Genomic DNA, 17500 nt, shown 5'->3' with positions numbered 1-17500 from the left:
GTTCAAATCCAGGTGGGTCCTCACTGTGTAGAGTTTACATGTTCTCCCCGGGCCTACGTGGGTTTTCTCCGGGTACTCCGGTTTCTTCCCACATTCCATAGACATGCATGGTAGGCTGATTGGACACTCTAAATTGCCCTTAGATAGGAGTGTGAGCGTGAATGTTTGTTTGTCTCCTTCTGGCCTACGATTGGCCGGCCACCCATTCAGGGTGTCCCCGGCCTCTGGACCAAAGTCAGCTGGGATAGGCTCCCATGACCCTAGTGAGGATGAAGTTGTTAAGAAAATGAGATGAGATAAGATGTGATAATAATTGCATGGTTTGAATGAGGCAAAATAACATGTTTTTTCTCTCTAATATATTGTTATAATCATTTTTTTAAGATGTACTGTCATTATTTTCTGCATAAAAATTGAATTTGGTGTGCCAAAAGTCTTTTTTAAAACTTGAGTCTTGAAAAAGAGGGGGTTGTCTTGTAATTGGGGTCGTCTTATATTCGGGGTCATCTTATAATCGGGGTCGTCTTATATTCGGGGTCGTCTTATATTCGGGGTCGTCTTATATTCGGGCCAATACAGTACATTTTTAGGAAAGAAAACTATACTGAATTTGACAATTAGCTAAAATAGAACAATGTTAGAAATTTTGAAACGAGTCAACTTCTTGCCTGAGTATAATTTCATGGCTTTCAGTTCGCAGGTTAAAATGATTGGACTGTGGATGTCGTCCATGTGAAGAAAGAATTCAAGTGCTTTCAGCGGGATTACCAACTTTAAAGCTGTAACATTTATTATCCTCCAGAAACAAATAAATATTCTTTTAGGAGTGGAAAAAAATCCTTCAAAAGTTCAAAAATGTCATCATGAGTGAAAAAAATCGAAACAAGAACAACAGGGAGGAGGTATCTTCGTGGTTTTACGAGTCTGTAAGATGAATTTGCTACAATTTTGCACTCATTTTGAAAGCTGTTAAAAAATAAAAATTCATTTTGAGATTAACCAATCAAATTAACTTTAAATTAAAACCGAAATGTTGATATTGTCCACTAGTTTGGTGACATACGCATCATCGCTACATCCTGAAATCCTCAAATATATACGAATATAACCCATCTGCACACTGTGAATAAAATGTTTTTTGTTTCCTGATATAAAATAATTAGACAATAATAAAGCATTTTAAACAATTTTCGATATCGCTCATATCGCAATTCAACGTCCTTAAAATTCAAAATTGGCGAGGGAGCTTTGATATGACTTTTGATTCCTATTTTATTTCAATAACACAAAAAAATGGCAATAGGATAGGGGCGTGTAAACTTTTTTTTAAATAAACCGTAGAGTTTATTAATGATGCTACTTCTTACCTGAGAATGGATACTTTATACAGTGGTACCTCGACATACAAGTGCTCCGACATATGAGCAATTTGAGATACGAGTAAAATTTTGAGCAGATATTTATCTTGAGATACGAGACAAATTATGATATACGAGCAGACAGTGGACGCGATTGGCTGCTCATAAGAACATCATGGCCACTGTCTTTCCCGTCGCAACTCCCTCGTGTAATGTCTCTACGATCACTGGGCGGAGCATTGCATTTTTACTTTGTTAATAGATGGCAAATTAGAACAAATAAAAATGTTTTTCCAATCCAATTTCCTGTTTTTGGTGTTTTTTCAGAGGGTTGGAACGAATTAATTAGTTTTTAGTTCATTTCAATGGGAAACGTCCGTTTGAGTTACGAGAAAATCGAAATACGAGCTCAGTCCCGGAACAAATTAAGCTCGTATCTCGAGGTACCACTGTATTTATTTCGACTTTTTTCGTAATTTTACGCTGTCAATGTTGCTTTCAAAATGTTGTAACGGTCTCAAACTAACTTAAAAAAACAAAAAAGTTCCTCTCTACAATACTGTATTTACTTAAACGAGATACTAGAGGTCTGAGTTGGAGCACCGGCAAAAGTTTTTAAATAATCTGTCACCAAAATTAAGCCAAAAAAAAACCAAAACAAAAAATCCTGTACAAAAAGATACACACCCGAAATACAAAAGAACAGCCATTTTTCGCTGTTCCATAAAAGCCATAATATTAACTCTTATACACAAATATACATTTGTGTACATTTGGGGATACATGGTGAAGGCAACTGAGATATAACGAAAAAATGGCCGCCCAAAAAAATGAGTTTGTGTTTGTCGTGAACGAGTAAGAGAAGCACCATTGTGTCTTTGTGTGTTTTAGCTCTTTTGTTTCTCCGTTCTAATCAGCACCATGACACCGCGGGGGGCCCCAGACGTGGTGGGACCCCAACGGGGCGAGAACCGGCGCTCGCCCGACTCCCCCCGCCGCGTTCGACTAAATACGATTTGGCGGTGGGCCCCGAAAAATGTGACAAGTGTCAGGGAAAGAACTCTATCGTACCGGCTTCCAGGGTCTGCGCTGCCAGGAGGCGGAGCCTGCGCACGGCTGTAGGTTGCACTGCTCCAGGTCCAGCGGCTTGTCCAGGATGTCGCAGTTGTAGTCGTTGAGGCGTTCGCCGCTGGGCCGCTGGCACACCACCAGGCGGGTTCGCCGTCCGCCGCCGCAACTTTGAGTGCACTGGAGAAGGAGGCGGAGTAAATGAGCTTCATTCTTATTTCAATGCAAAAAACATCGTCTTATATTCGGGCAATGTGGTAGGGGACCTATGAATCGTGATTTTTTGATGAGTGCATATGGCTTTCTATGGTTCATTTTCTGAACCGCTTATCTTCACAAGGGTTGCGGGGGGTGCTGGAGCCTATCCTAGCTGACTTGGTAGCCAGCCAATCAAAAGGCACGATAAGATAAAGGACAAACAATCATAGCTCGGGTTAGGCTTGTTAGAGGGTTCAATCAGATAGCTTAGCATACATGTTTTTGGGATGTGGGGGGAAAGAGGAGTACCCAGAGAAAACCCACACGGACCCAGAGAGAACATGCAAAGTCAACAGAAGAGGACCCACCTAGCATCGAACCCTCGAGCCTAGAACTGTGAGGCCAACGCGCTAACCACTCAACCTTGTGGCTCCAGTTTTTTAACTAGGTCTACAATGTCTTGTGTGTCTGTCTTGCTACTGTAACCTAGAAATTTCCCGAATACGGGATGAAATAAAGTCTAATCTAAGCACTACACCGCCGAGCTAAAATATGGAATAAAATATTCCGCTTTCAACCCTGAAAACGTTTCAGATTTACAACTCCGGATTGTCTCTGGAGTCACAATACCTTAAATTACGCGGAATTCAATCAATCTAGCCCACAGGTGTCAAAGTGGCGGCCCGGGGGCCAAATCTGGCCCGCCGGATCATTTTGTGTGGCTCAGGAAAGTAAATCATGAGTGCTGACTTTCTGTTTTAGGATCAAATTAATATGAAGAGTATAGATGTATATTACATTTCCTGATTTTACCCCTTTTAAATCGATAATTGCTATTTTTTTAATCCATATTTTCTTTGTTTTTAGTTCAAAAATCATTTTGTAAAATCTAAAAATATATTTAAAAAAAAGCTAAAATAAACATTGTTTTAGATCTATAAAAAACGGAATATTCAGTGCTTTTAGTCCAGTTCTTTTCATCCATTTATTAAACAAATCTAAATATTATATCTAAAACGGTTGGCCCACATGAAATCAAGTTAACGTTAACGTGGCCCGCGAACCAACCCGAGTCTGACACCCTTGATCTAGCCAATCAAAGTTGCCTGCCATTTTACTTAAGTCCGCCCGGCAACAAGAATTTTTCTCGACCTGTTGTCATTCAACCCAGACACAACAGATGATAATGGCGGCGAAGGAAGTATCGTTAAGGTTCAACTTGATTAAACAGAGAGAAAAATAAAGCAATTTCCCGAGGACGGGATGAATACATTTTTATCTAATTCCCCCCAAAATAAATAAATAAGACGAATCAAATCGTCAAGGAGAAGCTGACCTCTCCCCAGACACCGTAGTTCCACAGCGGGCAGGGCCCCGAATTGCAGTTCTTGGACTCGGCCGGCTTGACCCTTTCGTCACAGTAGCTGTTACTGCGGCCGTCGCCGTCCTGGCAGACCACCACTCGCCTCTGGAAGCCCCCCGCACAGGTGCTGGAGCACTGCGGAAAGCACATGGCGAGTCCGTCACGCATGGGGTAAAAAAAAAATGAAATGATATTCCGTTAAGCCGAGGGTGGCCGTTATTCATGTTGGAATTGCTTCGGGGTCGCACGGAATGCTTTTTGGGGGTCTCATGCATAAACATGTGTGCTGTTTTGGAGGAGGTTTTAATGGCGAAAAATGCGGAATGTTTGACCACCCGTGTTAAGAGACAGTTTATCAAGTTTTTGTTGTTGTTTTTTTCTGACAGCGAGGCGCTGAACAGCACAGCCTTGACCTCCGCCGCCAGGATCCAATTACAACGAGGCACCCCCACCGTCGGAGGGTAAAGAGCACGTTCGTTGCTTTTCACGAGGGAGAACGGCAGCGAATCAGGGGTTTTGGCTCAAAAACAGATAGGGGAAATTTTGCAGTGGAATGTGGAAAAAAATGGGAAAAGGCAAAAGCATATATCGCTTGCTAATGCCATGCAACATTGAATTTGCTAAATGATCTTAACGTGATATTGGTGGACCAAAAACGCACTCTAATAATATTTTTCAGCAATTTGGTGAAAATAAATGAAATTGTTGTTGTTTTCCTGAGTCAAAAAATGTTAAAGAACCTTAAAATTTCAGATTATCGCAGTTAAATATATATATATATATAAATAAATAAATAAATAAATATATATATATATATATACAGTGGTACCTCGACATACGATCTTAATCCGTTCCGGGACTGAGCTCGTATGACAAGTTTCTCGTAACTCGAGGTAACGTTTCCCATTGAAATGAATGGGAAACAAATTAATTCGTTCCAACTCTCTGAAAAAAACACCAAAAACAGGATATTGGATTGAAAAAAATGTTTTATTTCTTATAATTCGCCATATATTGACAAAGTAATAAATAACGAGTGGTTTAATAGAAATAAAGTGTTTAATCTAACTAAAATTGGGCGGATTTCGCCGAGGGGAGAGAGAGACGCACAAAAGGGGCGGGGGGTTCGGTTTGTTTTCAACATGACGCACTCGTAAACAGAACAAACACTCCACCCTCACGTTCGCTATCCATGGGCTGTTTGCTGTCGTACTATTCCCTTCAAAATATTCCGAAAATGATGCACACAAATGTCCTCACAATCGGAGAACGCACGACCACTTGCCAACGAGCAGCAAGCAGTCTTATCAGCGATCGCCCCGCTGCTCATCTTCTTCTTCTTCTTCTTCTTCTTCTTTTTCACCTCAGGCGCCTGAGGATTACCCTCAGCAGCGCTAGGGCTGCCACTGGAACACGGATAAGTTCATCCAGGGAGTTGCCCAAGCCGCGATGGTAGCGTTCGGTCATTAAGGCCGGACAGCGGAGCCATAAGTGTTCAGACGACTCTGTTTCCTCGTCGCACAGGCGGCAGCGATCCGAGTCGGATTTCTCATGGGAGCTTACAGGGGCGCTGGCTAGCGGCTCCTTTTAGCTTGTAGCATCTGTGTTCGCATCCCCGGGGATGCTGTTGCGAGCACGAGTATACTTCATTACCCAGAAAGCCCTCTTTTCCCCACGCATGGGCGTTGTGCGTTTCCTGGTCTGAATAGCTCATCCGGTGCTCGTAAATATTGTTATACGTACACGAAAGATATGCAAAAAAAAATGCCATGGCCACCTGGCTTGGTCGCATAACGAAATTTTGACCGCATCAAGGGCGAATTATTCGATCGAAATTTCCCCCGTAAGACGAGCATTCCGTGTGACGAACGGTCGTATGACGAGGTACCACTGTATATTGTTTTTTATTTATTTTTTTATTTTTATTTTTTTATCTATTTTTATGTTTTTATTTCTTTTTATGTATTTATTTTTATTTTTTATCTATTTTTATTTCTTTATTTATATTTATTTATTTATTTTTTATATTCTGGAGGAAAATTTCAGATTATCGCAGTTTAAAAATATATGTATATTTTATGTATTATTATGTTTTATTATTTTTTCACTTTTTTTAAATGTAATTTATTTTTTATATTTATTAATTTATTTTTGTATCAATTTTTATTTATTTATATTTATGTATTTATTTTTTATATTCTGGAGTAGAGTGTGTATCTTGAGGGCTGCCAATGATGAATTGACCAATCGACACTAATTCACTGTTACATTCATCAAGAATAATAACTATAAGTAATGGACCGTTTAGAGACGTTAACCTCAGAATTGTCCGTATCTTCTTTAAATTTGTTTTATAATAAAAAATAACCTTTTTTTAGATCTTGATAAAATCGAATGATGTCATTAATCAAAATGCGATTTTTGGAAACATAGGGTCCATACCGCGCCCCAGGGTCCGGTCCTCCACTGGTTGTCCGTGGACGGCACGTTCCAGCCATTGTGGCCCGGATGGCTCCTGGGGTCCTTGGGGTATCCGTACGACTGGTCGTTGATCCGCTGGCGGTGGTGGACCGAGGGGCACGCCACGGCCGAGCACTCTTGCTCCGTGGCGGGCCTCTCTTCTGGGTCGCACAGGGATTCGTCCACGGGCTGGTGGTAGTTGGAGCACAAGACCTGTCGTGTGGATCTTCCGGCGCCGCACGTCACGGAACACTGTGGGCAGAAAGCGATCCAAATTTCATTCATTCGTTCATTTCCAGAACCGCTAATCGTCATAACGGTCGCTGGGGGTGATGGAGCCTATCCCAGAGACGGACAACCAATCATAGCTCGGGTTAGGCAATCTAGAGTGTTCAACCAGTTAGCCAAGCTTTGTTTTGGGGATTTGGGAGGAAACCAGAGTACTTGGAGAAAACCCACGCAGGCCCGGGGGAACATGGAAACTCCTCACAGTGAGGACCGACCTGGATTTGAACCCAGGACCCCAGAACTGTGAGGCTTTACGCACCCCGGATCCAAATGTAACCATCTTAATTCCGTGTCAAATGCTACCGTACACTAACAGTCGCAAGTGGTCTCCGGGCAATTCAGTTTCGATGAACCTAATCTAATCTAAACCTGCAGTTTTATTTTGAAATTGTCCCGGTAGCGTTGCGGCCTGCTTTACTCCCACTTGGAACCTCCCACAACAACAACAACAACTCTTTTGTCCGCCGGTTGCCGTCACATATTTATTTTTTTATATACAATTATGAGACGCATGTTATTCCTCGAAAAACAGAAAAAAATAAATTGTCGTGCAGTTGACCAATTATTGCAAGGCAAAACGTATTACTATTTAATGCTAAATTGTTTAGAACCGGCCTCTCTGCTGCTGCTGATTAGGTGATGGGATATTTTAGGAGAATCTAGGCATTTTTTAAAACCTCCAGACTACTGAAGGACTGTGCCGTAACCTCAGTCTCGGTCTGCAGAAGGTCCCCAATTTGTGGATTTCCTGTGTGTGGCTCCAGTTTTTTTAACTAGGTCTACAATGTCTTCTGTGTCTTGTGTCTGTCTTTCTACTGCAACCAAGAAATTTTCCGAATGCGGGATGAAATAAAGTTCTAATCTAATCTAAAGAGCATATGTATAGATGCCCTGCTGGAAATCTAAGGATTCCCCGAAAATGACCACAGTAACCTTTTTGCGGTGTTGTGGTTTCCATTGTAATTACATTTGGATTCCTCCACCACAAAGAATGTTTTTGGATAACAACTTGCAAAGGAAAACACGTCGCTGTGTGGAAATTCTGCGGTCTTCAATTGACGGAAACGGCAAAGACAACGTTGACCTTTTGCCGGCAACCCCGCAAATGACAAAAGGCAAGCTAATGCAAATGTAACGCTTAATTACACCAACAAAGCTAACATTTTCGATGCAATTGATATCTGAAAATAGCTTTTAGGCATATACAACATACAATTATTGACGTTACGTGAACAGATTCTACGTGGAAAACTCGACTGCTTCGGGCTGAAAACTAAACCCTAACCCACAGGTGTCAAAGTGGCGGCCCGGGGGCCAAATCTGGCCCGCCACATCATTTTGTGTGGCCCGGGAAAATAAATCATGAGTGCTGACTTTCTGTTTTAGGATCAAATTAAAATGAAGAGTATAGATGTATATTAAATTGTCCCCCTTTTAAATCGATAATTGCTATTTTTCAATCCATATTTTCTTTGTTTTTAGTTCAAAAATCATTTTGTAAAATCTAAAAATATATTTAAAAAAGCTCAAATAAACATTGGTTTAGATCTATAAAAAAACTGAATATTCAGGGCCTTTAATCCAGTTCATTTAATCAATTTATAAAAAATAAAAATTATATCTAAAATGGTCCGGCCCACATGAAATCGAGTTTCCAGTTCATTTAATCCATTTATAAAATCTAAAAATTATATCTAAAATGGTCCGGCCCACATGAAATCGAGTTGACGTTAAAGCGGCCCGCAAATCAACCTGAGTCTGACACCCTTGCCCTAACCCAAACCCTATGAAGCACACCTGAGCATATGGAAATTTAAAAATCCTAGGCCCAATCACCATCTCCTATCTTTATCAGATGGGCACTCACTCCATCTTACTCTCGCGATCCGCTAGTTGAAAAGTCCTGCTTTTGACGACGGGGGCTTTGATTCGCAAACGAGACGGGACCACCGCGGAGAACCGCTACATTAGCGCTGATGCAATCGCCGAAGGGAAAGGTCATCACCGCATTCATGATGATTTCCATCTATTGTTCCCATAACTAGGAATCCACACACATTGAAACCTTAATAACCCAAGTTGACTTCATCCCTTACGAATTCCGACTGATTAAAAGACGAACCCCAAAAAGTTATAAAACAAACACGCCGTTGGCGGTTTGACATCATCTGCAGGTCACGTGAACCAAGGGATGTGATTACTGTAAATCTATGTGGCAGAAAACCAAAAAACAAACAATTGTACTGATTTGACGCAGCTAGGCGGCGACGGACTCACGGGAGACCACTCCCCGGAACGCCATTGGCCGCAGGGGCTGAAGCAGGCGGCGGTCTCGGGTGGTCGGGGCAGGTGGACGCAATAGGAGTCGTCGGCCACGCCGCCCTGGGCGTCTCTGCAGCTGACGTAGCGAGCTTGTTGCCCTTTTCCGCAGGTTGCAGAGCACTGGAAAGACAAAAAAAAAAAATCAATCGTGCTTACTGTTGTGCTAATTCTTGAAAGCTAGTTTGTCTGAAATAAATATTTGCATGATTGCATGTCTAGAGACCTGTAGTTTAAAGGACTTTAGCTTAGCGGTCCCCAACCTTTTTCTGACAGCGGACGGGTAAAACTCTAATGCACATGTGCACAAGTGGCGGCCCGGGGGCCAAATCTGGCCCACCGCATCATTTTGTGTGGCCCGGGAAAGTCAATCATGAGTGCTGACTTTCTGTTTTAGGATCAAATTCAAATGAAGAGTATAGATGTATATTACATTTCCTGATTTTCCCACTTTTAAATCAATAATTGTCATTTTTTAATACATTTTTTCTGAGTTTTTAGTTCAAAAATCATTTTGTAAAATCTGAAAATATATTTAAAAAAAGCTAAAATAAACATTGTTTTAGATCTATAAAAAACAGAATATTCAGGGCTTTTAATCCAGTTCTTTTAATCCATTTATAAAAAAAAATCTAAATATATCTAAAATGCTCCGGCCCACGTGAAATCAAGTTGACGTTAAAGCGGCCCGCTAACCAACCCGAGTCTGACACCCCTGCTCTAATGGGAAGAGTTCCCGACCCGTCCTAAATTGTCTCGGGAGCCGACCAAATGAGACGAGTTGATGAGCTAGTTATAGTCCATTCAATAAAAGTTCGTAAGTAGAGGTGTACTTTATATGTAGATTCTCTAATTAATTCCTGAAAAATTCGTACCTAGAGCCATTAGTAAGTAGGTGTACTTTATATGTAAATTCTCTAATTGGTTCCAGAACTTTTTTCGTAACTTGAAATTTCGTAAGTAGGTGTACTTTATATTATATATTTAAATTCTCTCATTCGTTCCTGAAAAATTTGTACCTAGAGGCATTCGTAAGTAGAGGCGTACTTTATATGTAGATTATCTAATTGGTTCCAGAACTTTTTTCGTAACTTAAAATTTCGTAAGTAGAGGTGTACTTTATATGTAAATTCTCTCATTCGTCCCTGAAAATTTAATTAGCTAGTTTTTGTAAAACCGATCTCGTTTTACCCATTTCGGGTCTAATCCGGATCGTCTCGCAGATGAAAACGTTATCGTTGACTGCTAATATTGTCATGCTTTAAGCATGATATTGGATAACTTTATTCACTTTATACACACGTGCATTCCACCTTAACACTTCCGCCTTTTCACTATATAAATATAGTGTGTCAGCAAGCAATGTACCCAGACAGTCAAGCTGTCAGCGTCATACAGCGACATCTACACAATCTTGAATTTAGCGCACCGACTGATTGGGCACCCCGTCCATTTTGTAGAAAATGTTTGACTTTTAAGTGCGCCATATGTGAGTAAATATGTGCCACGTTGCATTTGTACGTTTTGTTAACGCTTAATAAGGGGAATCGCAATCATTAATAAGGGGAGCAATTGGCTGAGGTTGACGGGAATGCGCTAAAACGTCATAGCTAGCTGAGCTAACGGGATTAGCATGATAGCAGTAGCACTGTCATGGGTAACTGCGTGTTCAGTGCGTCTTATCTGCTTGTGTATTGTGTTCTTCTGGTAGTTATTAGGAATTTTTTTGTGACTAGTCGGCATGTGTTCCAGGAAAAATACAGTATTTGTATACATTGTCGTATCACATGTTCTAGCACGTGAACGTCTTGGCTGCCACTTAAAAGAATTCCCCCCAAAAAAAAGCAGCAATTGCATGCTGATCTTCAACTTTCCGTTTCATTTAAGGATAAATTGCATTTTTTGATCTACCCGAGACGCACAATGCGGTATCACGCATTGCTGCGTTTGATTATTACAATCGCTTCAATAGAAGACAACATACAAAACGTTTGGCCAATTGGCTTCGACGTTTGTTTACTGGTCGGCACCCCGTGTTCTTCCAAACCGCCCCACATTTGTACGCCAAGACTTGAATGGGAACTTCTTGCTGAATTAACTGCAAAGTAATGGAAACGCTCGATGACAGCGAATCACGGCAAACATTTGCGAGGGCACGCGGATAAAAAATCCCCGGCGTATCGAGACCGCTCCTGACGTCGGATTGACGGATGGAGTTCGAGCCCAGACTCAAAAGGATGGCGTGGTGATGACATGTGGTTCGCATTTGCGCCAGCGAACGCTGGGAATCAAACTGCGTGAGACTGAAGCTAAAACAACGAGACTTCGCTCTTAATCGAGGTTCAGAAGAAAACAACATCATTCAATCATACGGTGAATTTGTTCACTGGTCATTTCAAAATAAAATGTAAAAATTCAACAAAAAATTTTTTTTAAATGATCTGTATCCCGTTTTTGGTCAGAAAAATTGGTATTTATTTATATGTATGCACCTCGATGTGATTTTATTTTTTGTATCCACATAATTTATGGTGAGGACAAATTTATTTGGGTTTAATGATGGGTAAAAAAATTAAATATTCAATTTAATCTTGAAAAATAGGAAGTTATCAGTTTTGGTTCTATTCATTTAAAATCTGATTAAAATTAAATATTCAATTCAATTTTGAAAAATAGGAATTTATCAGTATTGGTTCTATTCAATTAAAATCTAGGCAGGAAGTATGATTTTTATTAGGATTATTCATTCATTTTTTGAAACTTGCAAGGGTTTGCGGGGGTGCCGGAGGCTATCCCAGTTATCTACGGACACCAGGCAGGGGACACCTTTTTTTGCAAAAAAAAGGTGGAGCTATTTTGCTTGCCTGTTTGTAATTTTATTCATTCATTTTCTGAATCTTGTTACATGGCCCTTAGCCTAGTGCTTTTTTATTGCCAAATAAATTGAATTGAATTGAATTGAATCGCTTATCCTCATAAGGGTCGCGGGGGTGCTGGAGGGATACCCTGAATGGGTGGCCAGCCAATCGCAAAGCACGAGGAGACAAGTGTCAACCAATCATAGCTAGGGTTAGGCAATTTAGAGTGTTCAACCAGCTAGCCTAGCCTGCATGTTTTTGGCATGTGGGAGGAAACCGGAGTACCAGAAGAAAACCCACGTAAGCCCAGGTCGAACATGCAAACTCAGTGAGGACTCACCTGGGATCAAACCCTCGACCCCAGAACTGCGAGGCCGACGCGCTAACCACTCATCCACCAATTTAATTTTTATTTTTTATTTTTTTATTTTTTTGGGTAAATGAATGATATTTTCTTACCGCTGTCCAAGAACCATATCTCCACTGAGTCCGAAGCTGATCAAAATTGTCAGGTGGAGGTGTGCTTTCAACCGGAGACGCCCACGGACACGCCGGTAGTTCGCAGTCCTTCAAACACACACACACACACACACACACACACATTTTATTATCATAATCATACATGACGATACACATTTTTGACTGTAGCATCTAACGAGAATTAAGTCATCTTCCCAATCTTTGTCTACTGGACAACAACAAGTCAAATCAAATTAAAATATTTTGTGTCAATCAATTTATGGGAAAACTTGTTTTTTTTACAGAATGTTTGCTGCCCTCAAGTGGCAAAAAGAAAATACCATTTGTTGGTCCAACTCACCTGGGCCCTATGTTTTTTTTAATCGCTTAATAAAGGGAATGTAATCATGAATAAGGGGTGCAATTGGTCGAGGTTGCCAGGTATGCTGTCATGACTTTGACTTCCAAATATCACTATTTTTGGTGTTTTTCCGACACAAAGAAAGTCCAAATAGTAACAGAAATCAGCATCTAACTCGATATTTGTATGTTTTTTGTTTTACCTGGCTGTCTCTGGGCCTGGCGGCGGCGTTGCACTCTCTGTCATCCACCGTGTTGCCATAATCTCCCGACACACACCTCACCGCTCGCATCTGGTAGCCGTGGCCACAGGTGACTGCACACTGGGGGGACAAAATAACCCACGGGCGGGAGTCCAATCAATCTTTTTTATCGCAAACATTATCTTTCTATGTCAAGACAGCTACTTTAGACGGACGGGGGCCTCGGGGCCTGTCACTCAAGGTCCGGCAGGGGTTACAAAAGTTGCCATGTATGCATTAACACATAAACTCACACACACACACACACACATGGAACTACGAAGAAAAAAAACACCAAAGAAAAAAACACATACACACACACAAAACTTCGACCCTTTACCTACTTTTTTACTTCCATTCATGTTAAAGCGAACAGAGTTAGTGCCATAGGATTAGTTTATTTGAGGAAGAAATTCTAATGAAATTGGCATTAACATACACACACACACACACACATTCGCCAAATCTTTGACTTTATAAACACACGTGCAAAAATATGGTGTCTTAAGAGCGACTCAGTCGGGTTGTACACTTAAATGGTATTTAATCCATAGCACAGGTGTCAAAGTGGCGGCCCGTGGGCCAAATCTGGCCCGCCGCATCACTTTGTGCGGCCCGAGAAAGTCAATCATAAGTGCCGACTTTCTGTTTTAGGATCAAATTTAAATGAAGATTATAGTTGTTTAGGGAATATTTCCTGATGTTCCCCTTTTTAAATCATCAATTACGATTTTTTAATCTATTTTTTTCTTTACTTTAAGGATGAACCTAACATTTTTCGTCTAATTGAAGCTCCGAAATGTACTTTTAAAAGTGTCTTTGTCATCCCAAAGGAGTCAGAAAATATTTAAAATGTTCCAGTGTTGAAGGTCAAATTAAGGAGAGTTTCAGTGTGTGTGTGTGTGTGTGTGTGTGTGTGTGTGTCTCAGGTTTAGTCTGACAGGATATGAGGGCAAAGTGAAAGTGGCGTAGAGGAAATGGCAGCTGAAATCAGAGCTTGCTTACTCTTAGGTGTATCACATTGCAACACACACACACACACACACACACACACACACACGTGTGGCAAGTATACAAAGTCATGTCTACCTACGATCCAACTGTGACCGCAATACACACTGTAGAACACACTAAAAATGCTGTTCTTTCCCTTTAATATCCACTTTGGCTCGGTAGTATGGAGCAAAATGAATGAATAATTCATTGATTATAATCATTTATATTATAATTGTAATAATCCAATGATAACTACTTATCTATATTGACTACGACTTGTTTATTATGTTGACTACTATTTATTTATTCTGTTGAGTACTTATTTATTTCACATTATTATTATTTATCACACATTTATTGATGATTTTTTATCATTATTTATTGATTATTTAATTGTTCCTTCGTTTGTTTGTTGTTATGCACTATGTGACTATTTATTTATGACTCATTTATTGATTATTTATGTATTATGTTGACTACTGATTTATTTAGTACATATTTATTGATTATTTATTTATGTTTATTATTTATTGAATATTTATTTATTTGTATTACGTATTGAATATTTATTTATATTATTTTTTAAATATTTTTTAAATTAATTATTGAATATTTATTTATTTTTATTATTTATTGAATATTTATCTATTCATTTGTTTGTTGTTGTGCACTTCCCTACTTATTTATGTTGTTGACTACTTATTGACTATTTATTTATTATCATTATTTATAGAATATTTATTTGCCTGTTTGTTTGTTGTTGTTATTTGTGCACATCGTGACGAACCTTTAAATCTCATTCTACTCGTGTAATGACAATAAAGGCATTCAATTCAAGAAACTGTGTAATACCCCACACACAACGTTCGTATTGGAAGAAGGCCTCTAAAAAAGCGATTGAATTAAAAACATGTGCTTGTCTACACTTTGACAAGAAGTGATATTTTATGAAGTGGGACCTGTGTCTGTGAACACATGCGGTCCAAACGCACAAAGTTTGAGAGCCTCTGGCTACGAAAGTGCCAGGCACATATGAAAACCATTGCCACGGACAAGTTTTGCACGTGTCTGCGCACCGTCTGCGTCTGCGTCTGCGTTTAAGCCAGGCCTGGCCAACAAGTTACCCACCAAAAAAATTACAACTGTGGGAGTCAAAAGAGCCACACCTTACGTTAGAAGTAGCAAAAAAAATCTTTCTTTTTTCATTCATTCATTTTCAAAACCGCGTTATCCTCGCAGGGGTGCTGGAGCGCATCCCAGCTGACTTTGGACCGGACGCGGGGGACACCATGAATCAGTGGCCAGCTGATCCCAGGTCACGGGGAGACAAAGGACAACCAATCCAGGTCATTCCACCTGGGTGGAGTTTGGGTGTTCTCCCCGGCCTTGCGTGGGTTTCCTCCAGGTACTTCGGTTTCCTCCCACATTCCAAAGACATGCAGGGTAAGCTAATTGGACGCTCTAAATACCCCCTAGGTATGGGTGCGCGTGTGGATGGTTGTTTGTCTCCTCGTGCCCTGCGATTGGCCGGCCACCAATTCAGGGTGTGTCCCCCCGCCTCTGGCTCGGAGTCAGCTGGGATAGGCTCCAGCTCCCCCCGCGACCCCAATGAGGATAAAGCGATTCAGTAAATGAATGAATACATTATTATTAATTATTATCATCATTATTATCATCATTATTATTATCATCATTATTATTATCATCATCATTATTATTATTATCATTATTATCATCATTATTATTATCATTATTATTTTTATCATCATTATTTTTATCATCATTATAATTATCATCATTATTATTATCATCATTATTATTATTATCATTATTATCATCATTGTTATTATCATCATTATAATTATCATCATTATTATTCTCATCATTATTATCATCATTATAATTATCATTATTATTATCATCATTATTATTATCATCATCGTTATTATCATCATTATTATCATCATCATTATCATCATTATTATTATTATCATCATGATTACTATCATTATTATTATCATCATTATTATCATCATTATTTTTATCATCATTATTATTATTATTATTTTTATCATCATTATTTTTATCATCATTATAATTCTCATCATTATTATTATCATCATTATTATTATTATCATTATTATCATCATTATTTTTATCATCATTATAATTATCATCATTATAATTATCATCATTATTATTCTCATCATTATTATCATCATTATAATTATCATTATTATTATCATCATTATTATTATCATCATTGTTATTATCATCATTATTATCATCATCATTATTATCATCATTATTATTATCATCATGATTTCTATCATTATTATTATCATCATTATTTTTATCATCATTATAATTATCATCATTATCATTATTATCATTATTATACTCATGTGTGTATTGCACACGGGTTGACTCACCGCTCCCCACGCGCCGACCTGCCAGGACGCGCAGTCGGGCAGCTCGCAGCTCCCAACGGAGGCGGGCTTATCGGACGGTTCGCACAGATGCTCGGCCATCTTTTCTTCTCGGGCCACTCCCGTGCAGGAAACCTGACGGTGCTTCGTCCCTTTCCCGCATGTGACCTGGCACTAAAGTGGCGTGATGTTGTCAAGATGGCGGAAGTACGAGTTAACACGAGTTTATCCAGGTATACGCAAAAAGTGACTTCCTCACCTCGCTCCACTCGCTGAGGGTCCACTTTGGACACGGTTGGTCGTTGCAGGCTTCGGCGACCACTCGCTCGTATTCACCGCACTCGGCGTCGACCAATCGCCGGCCCAGATTGTTCATGCAGTACGACTCTCGGTTCCGACTCCCTCGTCCACACGTCTTGGAGCACTGTGAAAAGAAAACAAGAAATTGTACATTTTGCAGATTTTGTATGACGAAAATTTGTTTTTTTCTTCTTAATCACATATTTAATGATTATTTATTTATTATTATTATTTATTTAATATTTCTCTGTTTGTTTGTTGTTGTTATTTGTGCACTTCCATACTTATTTATGTTGTTGACTACTTATTGATTACTTATTGATTGATTATTTATTTTTTTGTTATTATTTATTCATTATTTATTTGTCTGTTTGTTTGTTGTTGTTATTGTGCATTTTGTGGTGACACTCTAAATCTCATTATACTTGTACAATGACACTAAAAGCATTCAATTCGATCCGTTCAATATACATTCTCTGCTTTTAAATGAGATGTTGTTACCATGACAACATATCCACACACACACACACTTTTAATTTTATTTTTGGACCAACCACATTAAAAGTACTGAATAAAGAGAATATTTAGCTTCCTTTTATTGCCATTATACAAGTAGAATAAGATTTAAAGCTTGCACAAATAACAAACAAATAAATAATCTATAAATAACAAAAAAATAAATTATCTTGAGTTTGAGTGGCTCGCAGCAAATTTTACCCGGCAACACCATTGTTAAATCTACAAACATTACAGTGAAATCTTTATCACTGGGAGAGCCACCAGCACCCAATTCTGAACGATA

General features: G+C 39.4%; 1 protein-coding gene across 1 annotated transcript in view; it reads right to left on the bottom strand.

Moving 5' to 3' along the window:
- LOC144071149 (A disintegrin and metalloproteinase with thrombospondin motifs 20) overlaps positions 1-17500 on the bottom strand; it is a 99612-nt gene that overhangs the window by 24366 nt on the left and 57746 nt on the right. The window contains exons 21-28 of the mRNA XM_077596006.1: positions 16658-16822; positions 16402-16572; positions 12935-13054; positions 12372-12479; positions 9013-9177; positions 6430-6699; positions 3961-4122; positions 2430-2606 (exon numbers count right to left, since the gene is read on the bottom strand). Of these exons, the coding sequence (XP_077452132.1) occupies positions 2430-2606; positions 3961-4122; positions 6430-6699; positions 9013-9177; positions 12372-12479; positions 12935-13054; positions 16402-16572; positions 16658-16822 (1338 nt within the window). The remainder of the gene's footprint in view (positions 1-2429; positions 2607-3960; positions 4123-6429; positions 6700-9012; positions 9178-12371; positions 12480-12934; positions 13055-16401; positions 16573-16657; positions 16823-17500) is intronic.

This window comes from Stigmatopora argus, chromosome 3, assembly GCF_051989625.1.
Source record: "Stigmatopora argus isolate UIUO_Sarg chromosome 3, RoL_Sarg_1.0, whole genome shotgun sequence".
NCBI lineage: Eukaryota > Metazoa > Chordata > Actinopteri > Syngnathiformes > Syngnathidae > Stigmatopora > Stigmatopora argus.
The sequence above is the reverse complement of the archived record's forward strand: the minus strand, read 5'-3'. Positions and strand labels throughout refer to the sequence as shown.